The following is a 27,212-nucleotide window of genomic DNA, read 5'->3' as shown; positions in this document are numbered from 1 at the left end:
TGTGAATAGCATTGGAGATATCGTATCTCCCTGCCTGACGCCTTTCTTTATTGAGATTTTGTTGCTTGCTTTATGGAGGACTACGGTGGCTGTGGAGCCGCTATAGATATCTTCTAGTATTTTTACATATGGCTCATCTACACCCTGATTCCGTAACGCCTCCATGACTGCTGAGGTTTCGACTGAATCAAACGCTTTCTCGTAATCAATGAAAGCTATATACAAGGGTTGGTTATATTCTGCACATTTCTCTATCACTTGATTGATAGTGTGAATATGGTCTATTGTTGAGTAGCCTTTACGGAATCCTGCCTGGTCCTTTGGTTGACAGAAGTCTAAGGTGTTCCTGATTCTATTTGCAATTACCTTAGTAAATACTTTGTAGGCAACGGACAGTAAGCTGATCGGTCTATAATTTTTCAAGTCTTTGGCGTCCCCTTTCTTATGGATTAGGATTATGTTAGCGTTCTTCCAAGATTCCGGTACTCTCGAGGTCATGAGGCATTGCGTATACAGGGTGGCCAGTTTCTCTAGAACAACATGTCCACCATCCTTCAACTCATGACGGAGTAACTCATGACGGGTCCACTCATGACGGAGTAACCGGCTCCTGTGTCCACTAAAGCGGTGACTGCGTGGCCGTCGAGAAGCACGTCGAGGTCGGTGGTTCTTTGTCTGGCATTGCAATTAGGTCTTGGCGTCGGATCACGGCTGCGTCGTGTTGAACTGAAGCTGGAACGTCGCGTGGTCAAGTCGTCGTTCGTCGGTGTAGTCTTGGCTTCCTGACTTCGTCGGGACGGCGGCGTGTCGTTATGTCGTCGAGATGGTCTCTTTGTCGTCTTCGTCGGCGGCGGAGGATCTTCCTCAGTTCGACGAACAGCAACCGCACCTCCATCAGTTGCTGCTTTTAGTTTTCCCGATATGGGCTCGCCGACCGGCCCCGGGCTGGGCCAGTGTATGGTCGGCGCTGCGGCGACAGGTACCGGCCTGGTGATGGCGAACGGGACGGTCGTGGAGGGCTCCACTGAGTAACGGTGAGGTAGTCTAAGATGTCACGAGGGCGTTCACCTTCCCGAGGGCGCGGTGCATCGATGGCGAACCCTCGGAATCCCAGGTCGCGGTATGGGCATCGGCGGACACATGACCGGCTTCGCCGCAGTGGTAGCAGAGCGGGCGGTGGTCGGGGGCTTGCCAAATGTCCGTCTTCCTTGCGTAGCTGCGCTGGGCGACGGGTGGGCGTGCTGGCGGCGGCGGCGGCGGTGGACGACGGAGTTGCGGCGTTAAAGGGCCATGGCGCTGTCGCGGAGGGGGGCCTTGGCGGCGGGCGACGGTGGTGCAGGTCATCGCTTCCGGCTGAAGTTGCGGTGATCGTGGTTGCACCTCAGGGACTCCAAGCGATCGCTGAACCTCTTCTTTGACGATTTCAGCGATTGGATCCACTTGGGACTGCGTCCTTGGGTGGAACTTCTGCAGCTCCTCCCGTACGACCGCTCTGATAGTCTCGCGTAGATCGTCGGTAGCCAGTGATTGAACCCCGGCGTAGTTTGTAGAGTTCGTGCGGCGATCGAATTGCCGGTTTCGGATCTCGAGTGTCTTCTCAATGTTCGTTGCCTCACGAAGAAACTCTTCCACGGTCTTCGGTGGGCTTCTTACCATTCCGGCGAAAAGTTCCTGCTTTATACCACGCATCAGTAGGCGGACTTTCTTCTCCTCGGCCATATGCGGGTCGGCGTGGCGGAACAAACGGCTCATTTCTTCTGTAAAAATCGCGGTGGTCTCATTAGGCAGCTTCACTATGGTTTCTAGTAGTGCTTGGGCTCGTTCTCGGCGTACGACGCTTGTGAATGTCTGCAGGAAGCCGCTTCGGAAAACGTCCCAGGTCGTTAAGGTGGCTTCTCTGTTCTCGAACCACGTCCTGGCAGCGTCTTCCAATGCGAAGAAGACATGTCGCAGTTTGTCGTCGCTGTTCCAGCTGTTAAATGCAGCGACCCTCTCATACATCTCAAGCCAGGTTTCCGGGTCCTCGAATGTGGAACCGCGGAACGTCGGGGGCTCCCTGGGCTGCTGCAGCACGACGGGGGACGCTGGGGATGCCATTGTAGTGGAATAAGTGGTGGAAATCTTCCCGCTCGTCTCAGGTAGAAGTCCGTGCTCCGGGGGCAGTCCTTGCAGTCGGCGGCTAGCACGCTGGTCTTGGGCGATGTTGGTTTTATCCTCGGGCTTCGGGCTTGGATCGCGGCTTTGCGGAGGCTTTCGCTACATGAACGCACAAGCACTTCCACCAGATGTCACGTGGTGGTAATGTTAAAGAACACAGTAGTAATACTGTGAAAGACAAAACTAACTTTTATTGGGCGAACCTGTGCCCACAGAAACAGGCTACACTTATAGCACAACGATAGCGGCGAACACGGTCGGTTATGGTCGAAAATTTGATCAGCGGGTCAAGCGCGTCGGCTTTTATAGAGCAGTCGTCGAATGTTCCAGACTAATCGTTCGGACCCGCGTGCCTTCCACAAAGTTCTACACCATTCGCGTCAGGTGATGAAATCAGATAACATAAGATTCGGCGACAACAGACAGCGGATAGAAGCATCGATAACTTTCTAGAAACTTCGGATACATGCAGGCGCGTCCCACGCTGTGCGATTACATTTGTTAGGCGGCGAAACGTGGTTGCCCGATAAAGATAAGTACAGGTGTCAATATAATTGAGGCAAAATTGCGAACAAAGCGTGTGAAGTAAGAACAGAGGCCGATGAAGGCGCAGAGTTCTTTGAGTGTCTTAGGTTTCGGAAACTCTGTCGCAGCGCGAAGTTTTGATGGGTCGGGGCAAATGCCGTCTTGTGATACGACATAATCTAGAATCATGAGCTTGCGCAAGGCGAACTGGCACTTTTTCAGGTTCATTTGCAGGCCTGCGTTGGTCAAGCACGTCAACACTTGCCTAAGGCGAAGAAGATGCGTGTTGAAATCAGGGGCGAACACAACGATGTCGTCGAGGTAGCACATACACGTGCTCCATTTTAGACCGCGCAAGATATTGTCCATCATTCGTTCAAACGTAGCAGGCGCATTGCATAGGTCAAATGGCATCACATTAAATTAGTATAAACCATCCGGAGTAATAAATGCAGTTTTAGGGCGATCAACTGCTGACATCGGGACCTGCCAGTAGCCCGAACGTAAATCCAACGAAGAAAAAAATTCAGCTCCTTGCAAGCTGTCCAGAGCGTCGTCAATGCGGGGTAGAGGGTAGACGTCTTTTCGCGTTATCTTATTAAGACGGCGATAATCGACGCAGAACCGAATAGAACCATCTTTTTTTGTGACGAGAACCACCGGTGATGCCCACGGGCATCATATTCGAAAGTCTAAGCATATTCTAGGGTCGAATGACGCCGCGCTGAATCATGTCGTCCACGTGCTCACTTATCACCTGACGTTCCTTGGCGGACACGCGGTACGGGCGCTGCCACAATGGCGCGTTGGAGCCAGTGTCGATGTGGTGGCTGACGGTTGATGTGCGACCCAGAGTAGGCTGACCGATATCAAAAGAAGAACGGAACTGTGCAAGCAGGTGAAGAATTCGACTTCAGCATGTGCACAACTGATGACGGCGTTATTTCGCGAAAGAACGTCCCACCCAACTATCGCGTCGTGAGAGCAGGACTAAGAAACCACAAGCTCCACAATATAGAGAACGCCCTGAATAACAACTCTAGCTGTGCATGCTGCTGAAGGCTGAAGTGGCTGGGCGCTTGCTGTGCGACGAGAAAACCCAGAAAGTGGCGTCGTAACTTTTCGTAAGGCGTGAGAGAGGCGTTCGTTAAGGACAGACACGGCTGCTCCAGTATCAATTAGCGCAACGGTAGGGACGCCGTCAACAGTAAGGTCGACAACGCTCGAAGGCCACTATGAAGGACTTGTACAGATCGATGGCGTCGCAGTTCTTGCCTCCTCAACTTCGGTGCTTAGTTTTCCTCTTGCATGGGTGAAGGGCGCCGACGCAAGGGGGATAACGAGCGGCGACGCGGAGAAGGCGAACGACGTGTAAGGACCGAGCTCTCGGCTGGTGGCCTGTTCGACTGCCTACTAAAATAAGTTTCTTGAAAAGGTTGCACGTCCGCGTAGGGAGGCGACTGCACCAACCCATCAGAGTGCAGCATGCGGCGGCGGCAGAGTCGTGCAACATGGCCGGGAATACCGCAGGCATATCATATGGGCCTGTTGTCTTGTGTACGCCAAGGATTAGCAAACGCGGGAGCAGGTCGATGAACGGGATGACGAACGGGTGGTAGCGGCAGTGGATGTAGCGTAACGAGTGGTTGACGAGGAGGCTGCGCTGCGACCGATGCGTAAGTAGGTGGCGCGGCGCTGATGCTGCATAGCTTCAGCAACTTGCTCTTCAATAACCCGCCGGAGCGTAGGGGCGAGCTGTGTAGGAGGTTGTGACGGCAGCGGCTGCTGTTGGGGTAGCTCAGCGAAGGGCAGTAGAGAAAGCTGACGTGCAATTCGCTCCCGCACGACAGCTTGGATTTGTGTGAGCAGGGGGGAGCGATCAGGGAAGACGGTCATGGAAGAGAGGGCCTTGTCAGCCACTGAGGTGTGCCTGGTCAAATCGCGCTGCCTCCTCAACGCGTCGTAGCTTTGGTACAAGTTTATGAGCTCTGCTACGGTGCGCGGACTCTTGGCGATCAACATTTGAAAAATGTCATCGGCGGTGCCCTTCAAAATGTGCTTCAATTTCTCATTTTCGGGCATAGAAGCATTCCCACGTTTGCACAGGTCGAGAACCTCCTCGATATAATAGGTGAATGTTTCACCGGGTTGTTGCGATCGCTCTCATAACCGCTGCTCGGCGCGCAACTTGTGGACGGCGGGGTGGCCGAAACACCATACTGCCACACCAACCTGACACTACAGAGTATACTCCGCGTTCCGAAGTCGTCAAATATGCTGAAGATTGCCGTCAGCTGGCACGTGCTCTGACTATTGAGACTCACGAACGTCAAAACGCAAGACATGACCGTACTCATTAACCACCGCATGACTTTGCTCCTGGTTCGCTGATGCGGCTTTGGATACCAGCTCACACTCCTGGCCTTTCTTCTAAACTCCTGGCGCGTTATGAAGGTCCATACCGTATCATCGAGGCCACTTCACCGGTCAACTACGTCGTCGAGCCGCTGACAGTGTCACCAGACCTGCGCCGTCGTGGGCGAGAGAAAGTACATGTCAACCTCCTGAAACCTTATTATTACCCGCTCATCTTCTCCGCGTTCTTAGTCGCCATGATGGCTACGCTTAGCTCCCGGGGCATTGTAAAGAACCAGATGCGCCCCTTTGTATGTGCCGACTGAAGAGGAAGACGGAAGACCGTGCCGTGATCGCGAGCGAGCCCCGTGCTACGGACAGCCCTTGCAGTGCCTTGGGATACCTAGCGTTAATTCCACAATGTTGTGAACGACAATAAACTTTGTCGCAGAAGAAATTCTTCGTATCCGTTTTCAGGCGTACATTGTTCGTAAACTGGACTCCAATCTACAGATGCAATGCCACCCCTAAATGTTTCAAGTGGTCTATTGGAAATTATCTGGCACCTTGATTTAAAAAAAAAAGCATCAGGAAATAGTTTTTTTACCTTTTAAAAATACACGTAGGTGACACTTTACATCCACGGCTATACAACCAGAATGGGGAGTTGTAGCATGATTTGTTACCATTAAGCCCAGAGTTCATGTTGTGGCTGTTACACGCGTTGGGTGATTTATGACATTATTAAAATTAGCCCTTTGAATTGTGACAAAGTCAAAGTGTTATGACGAAGTCAAATTCGACATCACAATTTAAAAATATGCTCTGTGTAAGCCATAAAAAATGCAAATAGAGTGTAGGTGCGCGACTATCACTTCCAGAGCCGGTGAAGATGACGGCTCACATGACCGAAGCGCGGGAATGGAATACGCTGGCGCGGTCGACCTTAGTGGACGCAGTATCAGCCGCTCCATTTATCCAGCGGCACCATGGCTGGCTGGCCTAAATAAACTGTGGCTACAGCGGCTACCTCTTCGCGCCGCCTCCCGCAAATTGGTGACACCGAACGACCGATCCCAGCCATGCCAGCGTCACCCAAGGCCATGACGTTTGGACCAAGGCGAGAGTGAAGTGGTCTCACGTAGTCCGGCAGAAATCCCGCGGTTATAGAATGTCCGGGAATTCTATATCGACATACAGCAGATCTGGTTGGTCCAGCTGGACTGCCACTTCGATATTAACAAGGTTCCAGGCTCCGGCTGCGTTCCAGGCTGTGTCTGCCAAGCCCTGGCCGCGACTTCTGCAAAGACATGCGGGCAGCCGTCCTTGTTGTCTACGTCAGCTCAAGTGCTCAGTCTCCCCCGAGCGGTCCTCCGTCACAACAGCTCTTGTCATTTGAACCGTCGCATCGTTCCGCATCTTGTCCCACATCGCCTGTGTGCGCCGTAACGATCGTCAGCACGCGCTGGCTGCAGCATCATACCTCTACTCCGTCCGTGAGCCTCCTCCCCATCTCAAAGGCAGCAGCGCGACAACTCTTTCCAGGGAACTCTATTGGACGAAATGCAAGTGCTCTCAGCTTTTGTACGGCCCACCGGTCTGGTTTCTTGCACGTTCCCGGAAGCTGTCCGCTTTCCATTCGGGGCCACCTCAATAATTATTGATTCAGCGGCCCTCCTGCCAGCTTCACTAGGGGCCAACTTCACTCTTGCAGGCACGCTGACGACACAAGCACAACATTCGAGAGACCTTCTGCAACCACCGCAAGTCTGATGTTATCAGCATTCGAGATCTCGCCACACGCAGCAGCAGGCGAGCCTTCCGATGTTCTGTGCTCGCACAATCCGAGGATGCGTGGCCTACCGAAATTCTTGAGGAGCAGCTCTGTCATCTGGTTTCTGCAGCTCGAGAATCACTTCTCCAAGGAGTGAGCTGCCAGACAGACTTATTTCAGAGCTCCGACTTCTACCAGGCCCGGGCATCTACGAGAACCTACGCCAGTTCGCGATTTCGCACTGCGGCATGAGTGTTACTCCGCTTTCCTCCCAAACTGCGCTAACAATACTGCCTGGTGCATCTCTCTCAGATTGTGTGAACCAGACACTACAAACGACGACAGCATCTCCTTTCCGCGCCAAGCTGACGAAAGGTCAGGCAAATTATGCGCCAAACTAGCAGCAGCTGGTCTGACCACGCCATCTGGTGATCAAGGTCTTGCTGGAAGTCACAATACGCCGCTCTGCACAAGCGTACCCACACCTGAAATGGCGACGGCACTGGACGCGCAGACGACAACAACGTAAGACGACGTCCTTAACGTAAAAGACACTAGACAGTTTGAGAATAGCGTCTGTCGCCTTACGCACGTTAAACGTAAACACCTTTTCGGGACGTTATGGTGCGTGTCCTTTCAAGTCTTTTAGTTTACCTTACGGAAACACGAACGTAAGGAAAACGTTATAAAACAGGGGGCCGTCTGGTGCCTCGTGCCAAACCTATCCAAGCCCAGACGGTCCATTAGCGACCATTCCGCTGTTGCCACGTGGTCGCGTCTCGTAAGGTGTATGGGCTCCAGAATCGCCGAAGTATCTCAGAAAATGGGCGCGCTATGCGCTCATAACTAATCTTTCATGTGAGTTTAGGGAAAGCGAAAGCTCTTTACAATAGTCACTGGCGATCAACGCGAGTTAGAGCGTATCCACCACGAGAATTTACGCGATGGATGCCACTATATTCGACAACGCTATTTCTTAGCCTCCGTAAACATTACGGACGTTAAACTCGCCAAATAGCGTACGTTATCATAGCGCGCGTAAACCGCAGAAATCGAATAACTTTCCGAGCATGCGCAGTGAGGATGACGTTATTTATTTATGCACGTGCTGCTTTTACGTTCGGCTGCAAACGCTAAACTAACACTGTCTAATGTGCCCTGTATCTAGACACCCTTCGCCGGCACAATCAGAGAGGTATACCTGCCCTTCGCTGCAACACCGACTTTACCTGGGCGTTTTAACAGACGCTATGGATGGCCACTCATGCATATAGTCTTGCAGTCTCTCTTCTTTCTATGCGCCTGGCTTTTGCGCATATATCAATTCCACTCCGCATTAGTAAGGAGGCCCTATAGGGGTGCGACAATCGCCTAAATATCCGGTGAAAAAGACGGTTCACGTGCGTGTAGCGCGAGAATAGAATCCTTTTGCGCGCTCGATCGGAGCGGCTGCGGCACCATAGCTGGCCGGCCTAAATAAACCACGTACTACTTGAAGTCAGTACAAGTTATTTACCCTGTGTGGTCCTTGGTGTCTTCCTTTCTTGGCTTCTTAGAATACAATTTAAAAAATTGGGCTCTTTGGTTAACCCCATTTTATCTTGTTCATTACATAGCGAGGCTCTCGAATCCGGAAACATTGATGCCTTCAGGTAGCACATGTGGGTTTAATGAGCAGTTGCCTTCACCGAAAAAGATCACGTACTCGTGACGCCTGCGGCAGAAAGGATGTTCTACATCCGCCGCCAAGGTTTGTGAGTGGTGGCACTCGCTAAGCCTCCCCGGGCTAGTTCTGTAGTAACACATAAATACCCGAGAAAGTCGATCGGAAGACGGCGCCGCGGCAGCTCAATTGGTAGAGCATCGCACGCGTAATGCGAAGACGTGGGATTGCTCCCCACCTGCGGCAAGTTGTTTTTTCGTCTACTTTCAACTGGATTAGTTTATAATTTATTTGCTTAAATTAGTAAATACAAGTATTTTCGCCGGTGTTGTCCTTGGTGTCTTTGTTTGGTGGCCTCTTATAACTATATATATATATATATATATATATATATATATATATATATATATATATATATATATATATATATATATATATATATATATATATATATATATACATATAAACGAGGCGTGTTGTGAACGCACCCACACCACAGAAACGCATCGCCTGCTTTCTCTTCCCCCCTTTCCTTCCAAGTCTAACATCGAGAGGATGTCTGCATCTCTATGTTCCCAGCAGAATTGTTTTTGTGGCTCAGCAGTAGCACTTGTTGGGATACCTATAATACACCAGCCTTGAGTTTCACTTCATCGAGGAGGTCAAAGACAATTTTGCCCATGGCCGAACTATTCCCACTTATGTCAAATGAAAAAAAAAAACATGTTACTTCATGCGCGTGCACTATAAGGCACATTGGTGATGCTGTTTATTACCGGCAACAGATCTCAACTAAAACTCCTTGACAAAAGGCAAGTGCACGTGTAGGCCTGACATAAAATCCGAATAAAAATATGCAGTTTAATTTCCCAAGGAAATAATTGGTTAATCCGGGAGGCTGACCGCAAAAAATTTGTGGGCAATTGAGTTTTATCGAGCACGTTAATCTATGTAGAGGGAAGGGTTTGCGTTTTGCTGCAATATACATGTGACCGACACGACCTGGGATAGAAGCTTGGACCTCATGTTTAGCCGCAGGAGGCCATAGCTATTGAGCTACCGCGGTCGGTACATACACATGTAACAACTAACATGCGCGCTAAAGTGATACTGTTCAGGTGTGCACATCAGTGCTACAAGGAAACGAAGACTCAGGAATGAGGGAGAAGTAAGAAACATACCGGGTGCTGAACTGAAACTGCTTTTTCCTGAGAGCAGTGTCAAAAAAGTAACAAATGCGCATGCGTGCGATGGTCACGTCGAAGATTCACAACCACGCGTCAGACAGCTGCATATGATTCCAACAAGGACAAACATAATTATTGAGACTGCAACTCCTGGCTTTCTTTACTTGATATGAAATGGCTCCGACAACTCCCGTACCAACGTTCCAGCACCGCTGCCAAGTATCTTGATTTCACAAAGCTGTGGCTCACATTTGCAGTTAATACAATGCGCAGGTAAGCGCGCATCGCCTTTGATCTTTAAATATAGTTCATGCTCAGTCACTGAGACAGTGTCCAGTTTGCGCGACTGAGTTTTACTGACATTATATTGGCATTTCATGTACGCTTGTCGAGCATTTGACATCAGGCCTGGCATGCTTCTTCTGGCATTCGAGGTTCTTTTCAAAGCGGCTGATGCGCGTATACAGTCCAGCCAGTTTTTGTGGCACCGAGACTACAGGCAAACCAGATCTGTTTGCGACTCTTTTTAAGGTGATGGGTAAGATTGGTAAGCTTATGGCGTTGCAGCAGAGTAGCGTCGTTATTGGACAGAGGTGCTCATTTCCCACTTCAGGCCCTCCATCTTTTGGTGGAGCGTTTTACAGAGCTGTCCGAGACCGCTATTTTTTGGAGTAATTAGCTGGAGCTCTTTCAAATATTGCTAGCAATTTTAGACGCAACCATTTTACACATGTGCATTTGTTGTAATTTTTTACGTCGCTCTCAGAATAATGAATTTGAAGTTTACTGCCATGTTTTTTGTACTCCCTCCTTCCTTTGTCTTCCTTTCTTTGTGCCGCGAATAGCTATGTCGTAGTGAACAACCAACTCCCTCAGCAACAAGTGTAAGTGATATTATTCAATTTAGAAAGTAATATGTATACACGCGGAGCAATCATCAAAGAGGCAGTCAGGTGCAGAAACGCCAAACTTAGAAACCTGACCAATAAACACAATTCTAGAACTTGACCTGCATGGTTAAGTGTAGTTTGATACGGTGCTTTTCTACCGAGGAAACAGGTTGTGATGTGTTTTACCTAGGTTAACTCCCAAGAGCCCAGTATATATGGGACCGACACAGCGTTCATAAGTGCACATTGTCTGATAATTCGCCGTTATACAAAATACATCGTGCGGTAAGAACAAAGGGCACGTCGAGACAGGGGAAGCGCCGACTTTCAACTAAGATTTTATTGAGACTCCTCAGCATATATATACCCGCGCCATTTTAATCTTCAAACGAGAAAAGCCGCTAGAGACGAAGCAGGATCGTGTCACCCTGCCCGTGCGTAGACGGCACGTGGTAGTTTTCCTTCCTCTACGTCCTTTCTTTCGATTCGCAGTTTCAGATAGGTGCTTATATATGCTCAGGATTCGCAATAAAACAGATGAAAGTCGGCGCTGGTCCTGTCTCGAACCGTCCTTTGTTGTTACCGCGCTATTTCGTATAACGACGAATCACCAACGTCCAAGCTTATTCCGTTCTGATTATTTAACTGTTCCCAAGCGCTGATTGTCAAGATATGGCTAGAGCGTTGCCTATCCATTGCGCAAACTTGCTCAAAGCGACCAGCTCTTGCTCTTCAGCCAAAGGTACTGGTACTCTTATTTCCGCTGTAGTCTTCGATGTGTTCACCGCAAGAGACCAGAAGGTTGAAAGGTATCAGTTTGTAGAAGTTAAATAGGAATAGGCCGATGGGAATCACTTATCAAAGCTTTTAAACGACACCAGAGCACTCAACATGATAAAAAAAATTATTGAAAACTACACCTATCTTTGCCTAAATATTAGATAGTACTTAGCCATCTGCAGTGGCAATGGAGATAACAGTAAGAGCCACGCGTAAGGCCAATAACTCTGTGCAGTTCTTAACTCACCGTCTCGTTTCTATCATCGGAAAGAGCCTCGTAGAAGGAGCGGACATAGTCCGCGTACCCTCCCCGCTCTTGGAGGCGCCGAAACACCGGTTGCCACCAGTCCATGGTGACAGTGTCGAAGACGGGGCTGCGCTTCTGCGACAGCTGCACGTAATCATCGGCGCGCACGTCGAGCAACGTGGGCACCTGCCACTGGATGCCCAGCTCAACCAAATGCCGCAAGGGGTCGATGTCACCCTTGGCGTTCGGCCAGTGGATGTGCATCTCCGGCAGCAACTCGTAACGAAGCTTCGCTATCTGGTCATCGCCTTGAAGGCAACCCTGCAGAGGGCGCCATTGGAAGCACAATCTCCTTGTGTCAAATCGTTGACGCAATCGGGAGTCGGCATCCTGCATACCGCCCTATGCCGGTCTCTCCTAAGAGGGAATATGCACTCTTTCCTTATTTCGCAATTTCTCATTTCAGGTAAATAACGCCGTATTGGGAGCGTTCCCGATAGGGCCTGCATAAAAAATCCTTAACCGCATGGTCCAATTACCACATACCAATAAGACAGATTTCGTACAGCAACCATATGTTGGTAAGCAGGAATACTCAAAGAATACAGTTCCAGCCGCTCGCCGCCAATGTCTAGCCAGAGGTAGGTTGAATCACTAAGCACACTTCCAAGCCGAAGTTGTAGGCAACTTGGGTAGCTAAGAATTGGGATGCGGAGAAGGAATACCAAACGCTGCGAACTAGGAGCACCGTTATGAAACGGTATGGCAGGATATATTCATTCATTTACTTAGTTGTCTATTCAGAATTCCTTACTGGCCCGTCTCGATATTCAGGGAGCAGAAATGCGCGCGTATGTGAATGCAATAAAACAAGGCAAAAGTGTTGGTTAAAGAATAAACACTGCTTGAGCTAGAGCGCAGGTCAATAAGATCGTCATATTCTGCAATATTCTGCGCAGAAAAATTATGGGTATGTTTCAAATTCATTTACAGACGGCTTTGAAAGTATATACCACCTACTTTGACGGCACGCTTTTATGTTTTACGAAGCCCCACAATTTTCACAAGTCCACATTCTTAGACCCACCACCAACTATGAACCAGTAATTATCTTATTATCTTTCCACGATAAAAGTTTCTTTCACATCCGTAAAGAATCCAAATTTTTATTCCTTTTGTCAACCTCCGTTGCTCCATGTGGCAACTAAACTTGCTTTACGTTGTCGTTCACGCTGGACCAGTTGAAATACACGAAGCAGCTGGAAGCCTGATTACCCACTGTCATTCCCAGGATAGGCGTGACGTACGGTATTGCCGCTTGCAGAGAACAGAGAGTCCTGAATGCAAGGGCAAAAGCGCAGCACGTTAAATATTCACAAGGCTGTCCGGTTAGCAAGAGCGAGCCAAGCTAGCTATCATACTCTAATATAGTTTCAAGTTTTGTTGTTATATTTTTTAAAGGGGTTTTCCCTTTTGTAATGCTGCGACGGGGGCTTGTTGGCGAAACGATTTACCGCTTGTCACTTTACCCATCTTCATGTCGCTCCTGACAGTTTCCGTGTTACGCCTTTACGCAGTGCGTCTAATCTTCATCCTTCTGTGATGGCTATAACGATGCACAAGTTCACTGAAATTATCGGTTTCCGTCCTAGGCTAACTCCTGGTGATAACTATGGTGCCTCAGTGTCCCGTAGGCGAAAGGTTCTGCGTCAGTCATGCGAATGCAGCGTGCATACGTGTTACGTTTATTCGGTAGCGAATAATACGGCATGATTCTTACCATATACAAGTTGCTAGCCTTGGCGATGGCAGTCTGATTTTCGACGTCCAGCATGGGTTGTAGCACGAGTTGCCTGCCGGCTTCTTCGATGAGTACCACCGTGATGCGGGACGCCTCGGATGCATGTCCCGGGTTGGCCTTTGGCCAGTTCCCGCAAGTGAACTCGTAGAAGTCGCGGCACGGATTCGCCGACAGGTTGAGTGATGACGACACCTAAGAGGGTGGTATCAACAGCGATGACATGAGTCTAGAGAAACAACAAACGTTTGGAGTATTGCGGGGCAAAAAGCCGGGAATACATTCACAGAACCGGTGCCGTTAGAGGCGAGTGTGACTGTACAATAAAAATAAAGGAGACGCCAATTAATATCATCGAAAAACCACACCACTTGGCGAGTACATTTAAAGCGTTGGCTCTAGTCTTGATGCAGAATTCAAGACAGGCATTCAGCGCAGAATAGACGGATAACCCGCAAACGTAGAAATATTAAAAATATCGCTATTTTGCAACTAATACTTATCTGTAAACATGCCCACAGTGTATTGGGATATTGATATGAATCAGTGTAGTACTTACCAAACATAATACGCATGTGAGATGCCGAAGATATGATGAAGTGTAACGTCATTAAGATAACTGTTCGGGTTTTACATGCTGCGACGACGGTGTGCTTGTACGCAAGTTAAGAAATTGTAGTTACAATCACAGACACCGATATCAAACGTAAATGGCACACATCTGTGTACTTAGTAAATCAGTTTAGACGATCTTTCATTACCATACACAACTATTTTCTAGCACGCGTAAGTGGAATTATGATCACGATACCCTCAGCGAATGGCTACACTAAGCCCGTTTTACATTTACTCTATGAAAATTAAAGCGAGGTGATTGTGCGCAAGCCACAGAAGCGGACGTTCAAATACGCCTAGAAATGCGTGATCTAATAATTTTACTAAACATTAGATTTACATTGGGCGATATTACTCTGTACACCACCAAGCGTCATACATGCAGATCGCCCATGTCAAAAAAAAAGAAAAGAAAATAACTAGCGATGTTTATAACATAGAGGGTGTACACAATAGGCGGAAAAAGATTTCACGTATTACCAGAAGCTTTCGGATTCCACCTGCCTTGGCGAGTTTTTGACGAATGAGGCGGCAGCTCGAGACAAGGCCATAGCTTTATACGCAAGTACTTTGCACTTGTTTCTTTTCTCTCTCCTGCATTTTGCGCTTCTTCTGCCACCGTGGTGCGCACCTGCTCGGCGAAAACCTTGCACTCCTCGGTGACGCACAGGGAGAGGGTGTCCATGCCTCGTTCGCTCTGGTACACGACGAGCAGCACGGCAGCCACCAGCACGCTCAGCACGACCCCCACGGAGGCCACGTAAGCGAGCAGCTCGCGATGATGCGGCACACGCTCGGGCTTCGTGGTCAGCGTTTGGCGCAGCGACGTCTCCGTGCTGAGCTGGAAGCGATGGTACGCGTCGAGAGTACTCGTGAGACCTCAAGGAAAATACGGTCGCGAACACGCAGCGAATCGCACTGTCCTTCGTGTAAGAGTGACATATCTTAGTAAGTGGGGGGCCTGAAGCCGAAATGTCTTTTATTTGAAAATACTTTGTCTTGTCGGCGACGTATGTTTATTTCTTTTATTGTCAATGACCTTGATTAACGAGGCGGGCTTAAAAACGCTTGCGGTCGTGAAATAACTGCTGTAATAATAATTAAGACTGCGTGCCGGAGCGGAAACTTAATATATCTTAATATATTTTACATTGGTCAACCCCGCATGTATTATTGAAAATGACAAAACAAAGATTGCAAGCTGAAAATATTTAGTGAAAGTGAAAGAGAACACATGTTCTTGCGAAGAGAAAACGTGGAAAATGAATTTGCAAGGTCAAGCCGTATTTATACCTGTGTCAAAATCTTACTATTTGTTTCCTTTCTTTTTCGAGGGCCAGAGAAGGAAGCGACTTCTGCGAATAAAGTTAATGGTCTATGTGATTTCAGGGATAGTGAGCAATGATAATGATAAATCATAGATCTTATTGGTGCAAGGACCAGATATGGCTATGTGTGATTAGTGGCGTCGATTATAACACCAGGAAAAGTGTGTCGGTGACGCGTCGTGTTGCCTATCACAAGCGGGTATACTTGATGTTTCGTTGAGACAGTCAGGTCCCAGTAATCGTGTTGCAGTATATTAGCAATAACTGAAATCTCTACATCCGTACACCTGCGCGCCCTTACCCTACGTTCCTTTGGTGTTTTGCAATTTTACTCGTTTACATATGTGCGTTAGAATCAAGGTTGCTTGAAATATTCCTTTGGTTCGATGTGCCAAGGCTGATCTTTAGACAATGTTTAATCCCAAGCGGGAACTCATGTGCCGAGTTTGTGAGGACTGCAGTCTTCACCACTATTACACAGAAGGCGTGATCAGTTCTCCCATGCCTTATGACAGCGTACATGCGAGAATGCCCTACAACGGGGTAAAACCTTTATTTAGCTAACTCTGCTCAGTAGCCCAATATTTGAGTTTCCTTGATGACATCTTCGTGCATCAACCAGTACTTGCGGAATGTGCTGAAGAACGCCAGCCAACATTCAGCCGTTTTATTGTTGATACCCATCGCAAACACCTGTCTGATGCTGCTTACCACGCGTTGTTACAAGAGTCTGTCGCAGAATAAGTACTTCGATCGGCGGGAAGAACAGTGCGTAAGCCGCAAGTTCGGCGTAAGCTCGAGTCAAACTTATTTAACGTCCCTGAATTGTCGTGCATAGGATTTCTTGTGGATAACATTACGATAAACAAACCGGGCGCTGTCTCAATGACAGGTTACGTGACTATAAGGACGTGAAGAAACGTCGTGCAAATCCAACGCACATTTTGGAATGTATGTGAGGCGACGCTTTCGTTAAGAGCAAAATCAAATGCGTTAAATAAGGCCATTTCATTCCTGCGTTTCTTTTTATCTGTGCATAAAAATAATTAGCGCGTGCGCACGCAGTTTCCCGCACCCGTACTGCGCGATCTGACACAAGGGCCGATCATCGCCTGTTGGTGTTGGCACAGTGGAGGTTTACGTGCCATTATAGTATATTGGTTAAAACGCATCAGGCCACTGTGCTGGGGGACCAAGATCAGTCCCGATACCGGGCACGTAGCGCAATTTTGTTTTAATGAGCAATTTGCAGATACATCTGTCGATCCAGCAGCAATAGTCAAGAATGTCTGCGAACGTTTGCAAAGAAATCGTGGCGTTAATAAAATTTAACTTGGTGGTTGTTTGGCGTTGCATTTCAAGATTTATTTTGTGCCCGTAACTTGAATAGGCCTGGTAATACCGAGTGCGCTTTCAATCAGTCACAGCCGCCTAAAATTTTCAATGCCTGCACAGTCGCTATGAAAGGCATGGGAGCCATTGTCCCACTTTGGCGGCACCACATTCCCAGTCATTTGATGATCTTGTTGTTGCCGGAGCTCGGGCCACTTTAGCCTGGCGCTGCTGTCAGTCCCTGCCTGATTGGCCAGAGCCTTGCCTTCTGTATTACGTGAGATCACGTGCCAGGAAAGATGTCTGAGGGAATAGCCTAACCATTGCACGCATTCTATTAAGGCTTGAATTGCCGAAATGCATCGGCCTTTGACATGCTGTACACAACCGGTAAGTGGCTGCCCGTGATGATTATATACTGATGAAAGAGGAATTCCACCATTTACATTGACATTGGCGAGCCTATATTTTATTGCTGAATAGCTGTTCATAACTCAGCACACTATTTCTGTCTTAATTACAGAACATTAACACGCAGCTGGATCGCGTTTGCGCTCGAATTATCTCCTGGATGTTCGATAATGTGTCAGATAAATTGCTATTTGTCGTCTTTACAATCCTCGCGTAATACGTGTAAAAGGGTCCACGCGTAATACTAATTAAACAGTTCATGAAGCGTAACAAGATATTGCGTAGCTAGCCATCAGATAGCCTCCGAAATAGCAAGCGCGACGCGTTGTTCCTGACTTACGAGCTCAGATACACATGCATGCTTGTTCATCATTCACGCATCTTAAGCAACTCGCTCGCCTTCGTAAAGGTGAAAACTTAAAATAGAGTTAGAGGGTATCTTTTTATCGCTGATGCCTCGTTCGCCTAATGTTCTAGTGGATCTCCAATACAAGGTATGACTGGGCGATACAGACCTACACAACGGGAAGATGCGGTCACGCTGTAGTCGGAAGCGATTTTTGCATGGCAGGCATCCCACTTCCGAGCCGGCGCACCTACTCGAGCAGCCGCTGGGTTTCGCGAATGCGTGTACGGTTCTAAATGTGCGGTGCTTAATCGAAGCTTTTACAACGAAGGCAACGCAGTGTGCCGGCGAGCTGCGTTGCCCCAGAAGACGGAAGCTGCTCAAGTTCTGACAGATTTCTTGTTGATCAAAACCATCGCAAGCAATGAACCCCCGCGGTAAAAGGCGAAATTTAGATTCTGAGAAAAGCTCGTCGCTTATGCGCCCAACATTTCGTAAGGGTTAAACTTCTGTGTTAGTTTGCGTGACGTAAATTAGCCAACAAGGCGGCGTAGGATCGTCAGTGGCGCGTCATTACAATTTCGTAGCGCGCTGTGAGAACTAGATTAGGGTTAGCCTTGAATGTAGGTTGAGCGAGTAGATGCATCTGAAAGCACGTCACATTAGCATTTCAGATAGCTTAGCACACGTACGCATACGCAGGCAGCATGGTCACATGTGCGTCAATTGCAGCGCGAATGTTATAAACGCGCTTAAGCGAGTAAATAAATTTCCGCGCGTACAATTATATGTACGGAGTTTGTCATTCACGCAAACGCTAATGAGAGCGCAAATTCGGTGATGCTTTACACCTAAGAGCAGGAGACACGTTATGGTCCGGCGTCCAACTAGTCCGCTCTAACAACCACCCAAACAATTTCCGAAAAAGTTCTGGAAAAATGCTGCCTCGAATCGGACGCCGTCCGAATGACTAATTTCTCGGATATCGTTATAGTATGACCGGGGCCAGCAGCGCAGATTGTGCTGGCCTACGCACCCTACGTCACCGTAGGGCCGGTACCTCGCCGGTACCATCACACAGCAGAAGCGATCGCTTGTATCGCCGCTCACGGTGACATGAAAATTGGTTACAGGTTGTTTTTTATGCAAAATAGTACATGATGGAACAATATTACGTGGAACGTGCGCGCCTAGCATTTCCGTAAAGCAGCGCCCAGGGGTGTTATGCAGGATGCGCCGAGTTTCTCGTTCACCCGAGTTTTACCCGAGTTTGCTCGACGGCAGTCAGTGAACGGAGATAGCGTGAAACGCGCCGAAGCTGCAGGCAAGAAAATATGTAGACAAAAAGCCGCGTATGACAACATGAGCGCACCCTGCGCGGCACGCTGCTTCCACGTGTCAAGCGCAGAAGGCTGCACAACGAAACGCGCCAGCGCCGCGTATTGTTATCAACGGATTATTGCAACTTAGCGATACTGTGACTGTCCCGCTGTCTGTCTGCACACTTGCCGTGAGCCGCTTGCCACGCCTTTCCCGGGGGCGTCAAGGGCGTGCCTCCTCTTTCGAGCACTATCTCTCTTTCCTCCATCGAATGCAAACAGGGTACATGCGGCGCATTCTTGCATCTACACTTTCACTCAAACGAATACGTTAAAATACAACAAATAAAACACTGGACATTTTTATTTCTTTTAGTATCTGTTTTTCGTTTTCAGCACTAAGAAGCTGTGATGCCAAACGGAGATCGAGCAAATTATTAAATTTTGCACTTCTTGCCGCGAGTGGCGACAGTGAGGCAAAAGCTTAGAAACAGTACATTGAAACGGGTTGCACGCACGAGGGCGTTCATACGGTGATAAGTCTACTAGGGGCGCTGCAGTGCTATTCTCAATAAAGTCGGTCGTGATCCATGGAGGGTCATGGCCACTCTTTCTCTATTAAGGGAATAGAAATGCAGCGCCGCGGTACAGCTGTTCATCGCAGGCGCTTCACTAGGCTATTAAGGCCCCCGCTTTACCAACTAAAAACGACACGACTGTCGTTGCAAAATGGCGGTAAGTTATTTTAGTGTGCGTAGTGACGCAGTCCAGTGAAAATGTACCAGTTTATCTTTGTGCGCGAAGCCTCTGCGATACATTGCGAAAAGTGCGTGCTTCCCAGCGACAAAATTCATCGCTTGTCATCGCTTGCCCAGTGAAGGTGCCTCTGAGCGCATGTACGCAGTATATGAGTGTGTTGTGCAGTCGAAGGTGCTTGCGGATTACCTCTGCTGGAGCCAGCAGCGATCGCAGATGGATATCGTAACGACACCGCAGCACTCGCATTTTGGCAGGTGAGGGCTCTTGTGTGCAGTTATGAAATCAGACTTCGAACGGAGAGAGGTGTCGGACGCTGATCGTGTTTACGACGCTGTGGCTCCGTTTGATCACCGATGACAGAGCAGCCATCTCAAACGACTGCTGCAATACGCACTCCTCAGCATCGTCGTCCCCCTCGGCGCATCGACGCCTTGCGAGCAGCTGCAGTGACGTGCCGATAATTATTTACTGTGCGCTACGCGCCACGATGCAGGCACTGAAACCGTGTTGTGGGGCTATCTCAGCCCGAGAAGATGTATGCATAAGCCAGCGGCAGTCAACGCTTTGTTTTTATAGTGGTGCTCAGTACATCACCAATGCCAGTGCGTTGTGCGTGTTTTATGTCGGCGGTCAAGATTGTTGATGCCTCTCAGTTGACACCGCGTCGCTGTTGCCGGAAAATAAATAGGGCGTGGCCCAACTGTAGTGGGTGCGCGCACAAGAGTTACATGCCTCGCGCGGGGCGTGACCTCTGGTTTTGATTGACAGGCGAACTCGTGCTAAACTCGTACATCGCGAAACCCCCTCCGAGTTCAACTCGGGAACATGGCGGCGGCAGCAGCAGCCTGTTTCATTGCATCCAGCAACAGCAAACGTCAGTATGACCGTCCGGACCCGTTCACCTACATGACCGACGGGGAGTTTCAGCGTCATTTTCGCCTGTCGAAGACTTCAGTGCGCTGGCTGTGTGACGAGCTAGGCGAAGACTCTCGTCTGCGGAGACAGCGTGGCGGGCTTCATTCGCTCACCGTCGTAGAGCAAGTCATCTGTGCCCTCCGTTTCTGCGGGACTGGGAGTTTTCAGGGAAGCGTCGGCGCCGAGCGTTACATTGGACGCCATCAAACTACTGTTAGCCACTGTGTCAGATATGTGGCTGACGTGCTTATCGATGTGGCAGTGCGTAAGCGGTGGCTAGCTTTCCAGAATACTGCGGCTGAGCGGGCGTATATAAAAGAATGCTTCCTACTTCGTGGGAACATTACGAACGTAGTCGGGTGTGTCGATGGAACATACTTAGAAATTAAGGCGCCTTCAATGTCAGCGTTACTGTGATTAACAGTGAAGCAATGTTTAGACACGCCATATTGCCAAATTTGTCACTTCTGTGTAGCCGACTTAAATTTTGTGTTAGCGACATCTCACATGCGGCTGCTTATGATACTTTTTCGCTGGTTGACGACTTTTTGCCGATTGTTCTAATTGTCTGTCAGGGTGCCTTCCAATGGGCTCACTTTCTTGGGAAAGAGGTTAATTAAGTATAAATAGATAAATGGATATCACGAATTGTGTGAAGTAACCTATGAATCCTAATCTCATAAAGAACTTGGGGTTCTTCATTGGTGAAGTTACTTAGTATGCACAATGCTGAATTTTGGTCATGCGTAATCTATCGGCCACACTATGAAACAGCGAGGCATTGCACAATTTGTTGCAGTGCGAGATGTGGATGTTGCGCCAAGCCGGTTGTGCCTATACATTTGTGGCGAAATGAAAATGCATTGAGAATCTTAGTGTGTTGGCTTGCATGAAGAAAATACTTCAGATTGTTTGCTCTGTTCACTGTCGATGCATGTGCCAGAGGTTCAGTGTATCTCCTTTTCTTGGGGGGGTGGCGTTATTCTGGATGGATAAATTGTATATTTTCCTCTCATAATGGGGCTCTAATTCTTAAGCAGTAGAACAATGCACATCCAATGCTCTGCAGAACTCTCTGTACATGAAGATGTCATGAACTACCAAGGCAAAATTACATATAGGGAGGAATGTGGTGCAGATGCCAATGAAAAGTGGGTCTTTAACCCACCATGATAAAAATAAAAATTGCAGAGAAAATAGACCATTTGTGCAGCTTTAGAGCAATGATTACACAAAACGTGGTATGCTCAAGCAAGTAAACGCTTGCCACAATGCCAAAGTAGGATGAACGACATGCAGCATATATTGGCATTGAACATGTCTCGTGACCGTTATTTTTATTGTAAGCCCTCGCTGTCACACCTTCCCCTCCGGCACTCCCTTTACTGAAACGTGGCACTGTCTTTCCATTGGTGGCATGATGATAATGCTAACGGCAGCAGCAAGGCTGGTTAATGCTTGCCCCTTTGATTCCTGTGAGTTTAGTGGTAAAGAATATGGCACGTGCATACATACACCTGTGCTGCAAAATTTAACACATGATTTTTTGGAGAGCTAATTTGTGTTGGGAAATTTCAAAGATGTGCACCATTGTGGCCTAATAACTAGAGCATTGGTGAAGTTGAAGACTGGGTGTATTGGTATAGAAGCTTAAAGTTTTATTGCACAACCATTCGACGGGACACAACGAAAAGAAATACACAGCAGAATGCTCTGCTGTGTGTGTTACTCTTCTTTGTGTGCCATTGAATTGTTGTGAGATCCAACTTAAAATAGAGCATTGGACTTCTTTGGTGCAGGACCGAGGAAGTGTGAGCTATTCGACAACATGCCAGTGCCTTGCCACACAATTATGGAAGTCGGAAGGTTTGCAAACAAAGCTTTGCTTTCAAATCCACCTGCTCATGTAATACAAGCACTGATTGAAAGAACCATCATACAAAAATAATGGTGATATCAATGGCCTGTGAAAAGTGTAATTTGTATATTGACACTGTTGACATAATAGGTGCCATACCGGCCTCAAAATTGTACTGGACAGAGCAGTTTGTTTCCTATGTGAAGCACAACCTCCCATTACATGCTTTGCAGATAACCAAGCTCAGTTTGTTTTGACGGGCTACACAACATTCACTGTAATCTGTTTTTGATTCTAAAGAAGTCCCAAACACCACCTCTTTTTCAAGGACGTCATGGGAATATTTGGCGAGACCTTTTTACAGCCCCTCATAATGGAAGTGTGGCCAGCCAGCTTTGCTTGGATGCCTTTATAGATTTCTGCTCCTGATCATTGTGTGCTATCAAGTTGCAGAAGTCTATGCAACTGGTGCATGGCATTACGTGTTTCTATAGTCGGATACAACTTTAGGAGGCTGCAGAATCTGCACTTTAAGGCAGGTGAACACAAGCCTGCACCAATGGGCATGCACTCTAGACTGACATCGTGCCGCCGGACGGACTAATACCTGCTCGTTGGAGAGGGACTATTTTTTTAGACGTGGAGGCAATCGGCTGCTGCGCTTTGGTCATCTGGCTGGGCCTCTCCTGTCTTCTGAAGTTTTATCCAACTGTAAAGGATGCTGCTTTTCATACAACACAATAGGACAAAGTGTACAATTATTTGGCCTATGAAATGGATACATCAGAAGTGTGCTATGCAAGGGCTTAAGATGTGTGAAATATAGTACATGCAATTATAAGACAATGTTAAAGAATATGTGGTATCGAACATACATGTAATGACACATTTGAATCGGGGAGTGCTGCAGTCATATGCACAGTCTATAGGTGATAGCATTATTAAGCTCCTGCTGTTTCCTGTATTCATTGTGAGTTACACACACCGTTCATCTTGTGGCTAATCAACACGCACTGTCTTTTTGCACATAGAAAGAACAAACAGCACAATGACGTGTATGCTGCATTAGTGTATTTTTTATTTACACGGTCCAAGAGTGGCACAGGTTGTCTTACGTTTTTGCCTATTTTGAAGCGACACCAAGTGCATGTTACAAGTCTCGTAATATGCACAGCACAATGTTTACTGCAATAATTTTATTCATGTTCTTGAATAATAAACAAAATATTAAACTGAAAGCTCCTTTATAAGGTGCCTTCTGTGGGTCGACAGGAGAGCAGTGAGGGCACCAATACTACTGTTGCAGAGCAGCCCTCTGGACCTCTGCCACACTCTCAAGAGCACGTGCCTGGCGCTCGCCTACTGCCACCAGGCGGTTGAGTGCCTCCAGCAGCAGAATGTTTTGCTGCAAAAAAAGTGTATTGGAATGAATCAGCCGCATACAAACCATTATATACAAAGAAAAATGCTCGTTGCACTATTAGTACTAAGTGCCCTTAACTGTGGAAGCCTTTAGTGTAGTATGCATAATAAAACAATGTGTCGGGACAACGTTGCTTTATTTTTCATAACTGGGGTTTTCTTTTTCAGAGCCAATTGTCATGTTGATTAGTGCGCCAGCAGCTGAGGTGGCCCCGCACCTTCACGAGTCTCTACTGTCAGCACCACAAACCTATATTTGTTCGCTGCAAAACAAATGCCTCACCTACAATCCCGTCTTATACGAGCTGATTGCATCCTATGCCTACAAACATCATATTTTTGTCCCATTACGCAATTTTCTACCATCCTCGCCTGTAGTGCATACAGTCGTAGTGCATACAGTGCATATAGTCCATACGTGCATGGCCTGCCTGCCTATCTCTTTTCTTTTTTCTTAATCTCAACTAGCATATCAGTTGCCACGGTTTACTACGCCACTGTCTTGCTGCCTTAATACTATCTGCAACAATTTTTGTTACTTCGCTTTCTGCCCAGTCCTTTGTTTCTTTGTCAACCTCCAGGATTATGTCCCATTTGCATAACCGGTAGAATGCAATGATTCTAAACTTTTTTTCAATGATATCGGTAACGTGGCGATCACGATTTGGTAATGCATTCCATGTGCTGTTCAACCCATGAAATATTCGTATACGTTTCCTGCTTTTATCAGTACCTGCTATTGATATTTCACCTGGATAAAGATACTCTTACATAAATTTTGCGGGCTTAATGTCACTCATGAATTTCTGTTATCTCACCAAGTTAGTGAAGGTTACCTTCATCTTTTCCATATTTTCGCGGGCCCACTTGCATGTAAAAGCACGAACACTCATTGGTTCTCACTGCCTTCTTTAAACTGCTGGACATTCAGTTCGTTACTGCGAAAGTGACTTAATCCGTGCACTCTTATTATGCTAAATATGAAACAGTAGAAATATACTTATCTGCAGTTTGTCGATGTCTCCTTCACTGTGTTGGTAGCGAGATCCATCATCGGTACCACTTCCTCGTCGCGTCGTAGCTATATAGGATGTCTGCCTTTTGCACAAACTATGTAATGTTCGTGACGCTCGCAGTCACGCAGAGTGGAGGAACTCAGCGCACTCGCAGAAGCAGCACCGGATAAGTTGTTTGTTCAGGACTGTGCCGTGAACAGTAGGTGCACGTTGCGATCTGTAAAATCGCCGAAGCTATTGGCAGTCTTACGGGGTGCACGGAAAGATTGCTGATGGAGGAACAGAACTATCCAAGAAATAGTGGTCATCGTCGAGCCTGATCACTACGTCGCGCACTGCAAGCTCGTTGTACGAGTTTGTTTACACTGCGCCTCCTCGATGTTTAGCAGCCATGCTCGCCCGGTGAATGGATGTGATGACGCCACCACAGCGATCCCTCGTGGTATAATGCGAAGCGTACTAAATTACAAATTAGTCTAATGCACATTCAGTGTACATGTTGTAAGCTTTAAAATGCTTCTAAACCACGTTAAACTAACTAATAATATTGTACTAAATGCGTTTGTTTTATAACTCGCTTGCGCGTGTAATGCACTCGGTGGAACGACAAACAAGTGAAAGAGGGCACGACCATGCACTGACAGTATGGTCACGTGAGCCCCGGTTTGTCGACCGCCCAGAAGGCAACGCCCAAGAAATGATAGCCACCCAGAGTGAATCTAGATAAACCAATGAAACTGGAGGCTTGTCGAAAGATAAACTGTGTCTCGGTACTATTCGTGCTTTCATCTTAGGGTGTCGCCAGAGCTCGTGAAGATCCCGAGTTTCGCCAAACTAGGCGCATCCTGCATAGCACCCCAGTACTGAACCACTGGCGTGATCGCGTGCAGCTATCCGACGGCATTTCGTTTCGCAGACGGAACGCAAACGCTGACCGTCCCAGCGAGACGCCCGGCTGGCTTGCAAGTAGTACGTTTTGTGTGCTATTCGAACCGACGACCTCGAGGAAAACAATTTATGCCTAGGTTAATCGTGCTGGCAAAAAATAAGCCTACTACGACAATCTGCGGAACAATCGAAAGTGTCGTCGGCCGTGATCGCAGTAGTCAGCAAGCGTCTGTACAGTAAGCGTCCAACGTCTGTACATTAAAAAACCTCAAAGGGCCAAATAAATGCGGAGTCCCCAACTAGTGCGTTACATATTCTAATGGAAGTTCGGGCACTCCCCCCCCCCCTCACGCCCTTATCCCACCCGCAAGGGAAAGAAAGTGCAGTGCTTGCGTGCGAGCGGAAGCGAGGAATGCGGGCAGAGCCAACGTGACGGCGCGTGTCGGTGTTTGCAACAAACATGGTGTAGGTCTATAGCACTGTTCCTGCTGACAGGCAGATTACAAATCAGGGAAGTAGATGCCATACATCACGTGCGCCTTGAAAAAGAAAACGGTTAAATTGGAAAATAAACAAATGGCCTCTGAGGCGTGTGGTTAGCTGAAGTCCACCCTTCATTAAATCAAAATATAGCGGTTCAAACCCACAAGAGATTGCAAGCATACGGAATGCGCGAAGTGCAACTCAAAGCAGCCGACTGGGCACGTGCTTGCTTTCGGATAGTTCTGTCAGTTGAAAATTCGCTTTTGATAGTTCAGGAAGCCACGCACTGAAGTACGACCGAGTTGCGCCGCTTACCCGATATACGATTGCTAAATTGAATTGTAAAGCGCACGGCGTGAAAAAAGCATGGCGCAGGGAGGGCAGAGTATACTCACCCGTCCGAAGACGTCCACAGAAGGCACTGGCAACATTTTAGAAGACTTTTTTTTTACAATAGCAGGGCGGACGAACCAACGCCTATCGGGCTTTCTTCTTCTGCTTCTTCTCTGGAACGCGGCCCGCGCGCGAAGGAACGATCTTTGTTTTTTTCGTTTGGGTTGCCCGAGCGATTTGCCACAAAGCAGCAATGTAAGAAATGTCACACATGGGTTGCAAATAAATATTTTGTAGGAATATTTTATTGACAGTCATGCACATAACTTCCGCTGTGACAATTTACTGGTCGTACGAGTGCTAAATACTAGATGTTTCAGAGAACACTTCAATTTTTTTTTAATTGCCCGTCACTCACCGCGAAAGCATGATAGGGGTATGAACAGACTAGCACAACTTGAGCGCGAAAACGAGATGATGAAGAACACAGTAGCTCGACTGATGACAGAAATTGCCGAGATTAAGAAGGGCAGTCAACCCGTCATGCCTGACAACCAGCCAGCCACTCCCCAGCCAATGGAAGTCCCCATGGTTGAGAAGAGCGATACGGATAAGTAACCGGCCGCTCCCCAGCAAATGGAAGTCCCCATGGTTGAGAAGATCGATACAGAGAGGCCCGTTAAAAAGAGGGCAATCGCTAACGAGCGAGAAAGAGCACCAGGCAGGGCCAAATCGGCGATTCGCGAGTTGCTCTCCGCTCTCAGTGACAGCAGTAAGCAGATAAATGAAAAGTTCTCGCTCTTCCACAGCA

General features: G+C 47.9%; 1 protein-coding gene across 1 annotated transcript in view; it reads right to left on the bottom strand.

Moving 5' to 3' along the window:
* The window catches only part of LOC142570697 (neprilysin-2-like), a 58,665-nt gene extending 32,125 nt beyond the window's left edge, over nucleotides 1-26,540 (bottom strand). Inside the window, exons 1-4 of the mRNA XM_075679045.1 lie at nucleotides 26,464-26,540; nucleotides 14,623-14,832; nucleotides 13,359-13,571; nucleotides 11,579-11,899 (exon numbers count right to left, since the gene is read on the bottom strand). Coding sequence (XP_075535160.1) covers nucleotides 11,579-11,899; nucleotides 13,359-13,571; nucleotides 14,623-14,832; nucleotides 26,464-26,499 — 780 coding nt within the window. The 5' untranslated portion in view covers nucleotides 26,500-26,540. The remainder of the gene's footprint in view (nucleotides 1-11,578; nucleotides 11,900-13,358; nucleotides 13,572-14,622; nucleotides 14,833-26,463) is intronic.
* Between the last annotated feature and the right edge of the window lie 672 nt (nucleotides 26,541-27,212).

The sequence above is a fragment of the Dermacentor variabilis genome, chromosome 2 (assembly GCF_050947875.1).
Source record: "Dermacentor variabilis isolate Ectoservices chromosome 2, ASM5094787v1, whole genome shotgun sequence".
Classification (NCBI taxonomy): domain Eukaryota; kingdom Metazoa; phylum Arthropoda; class Arachnida; order Ixodida; family Ixodidae; genus Dermacentor; species Dermacentor variabilis.
This window is presented reverse-complemented; position numbering and strand designations above follow the sequence as displayed.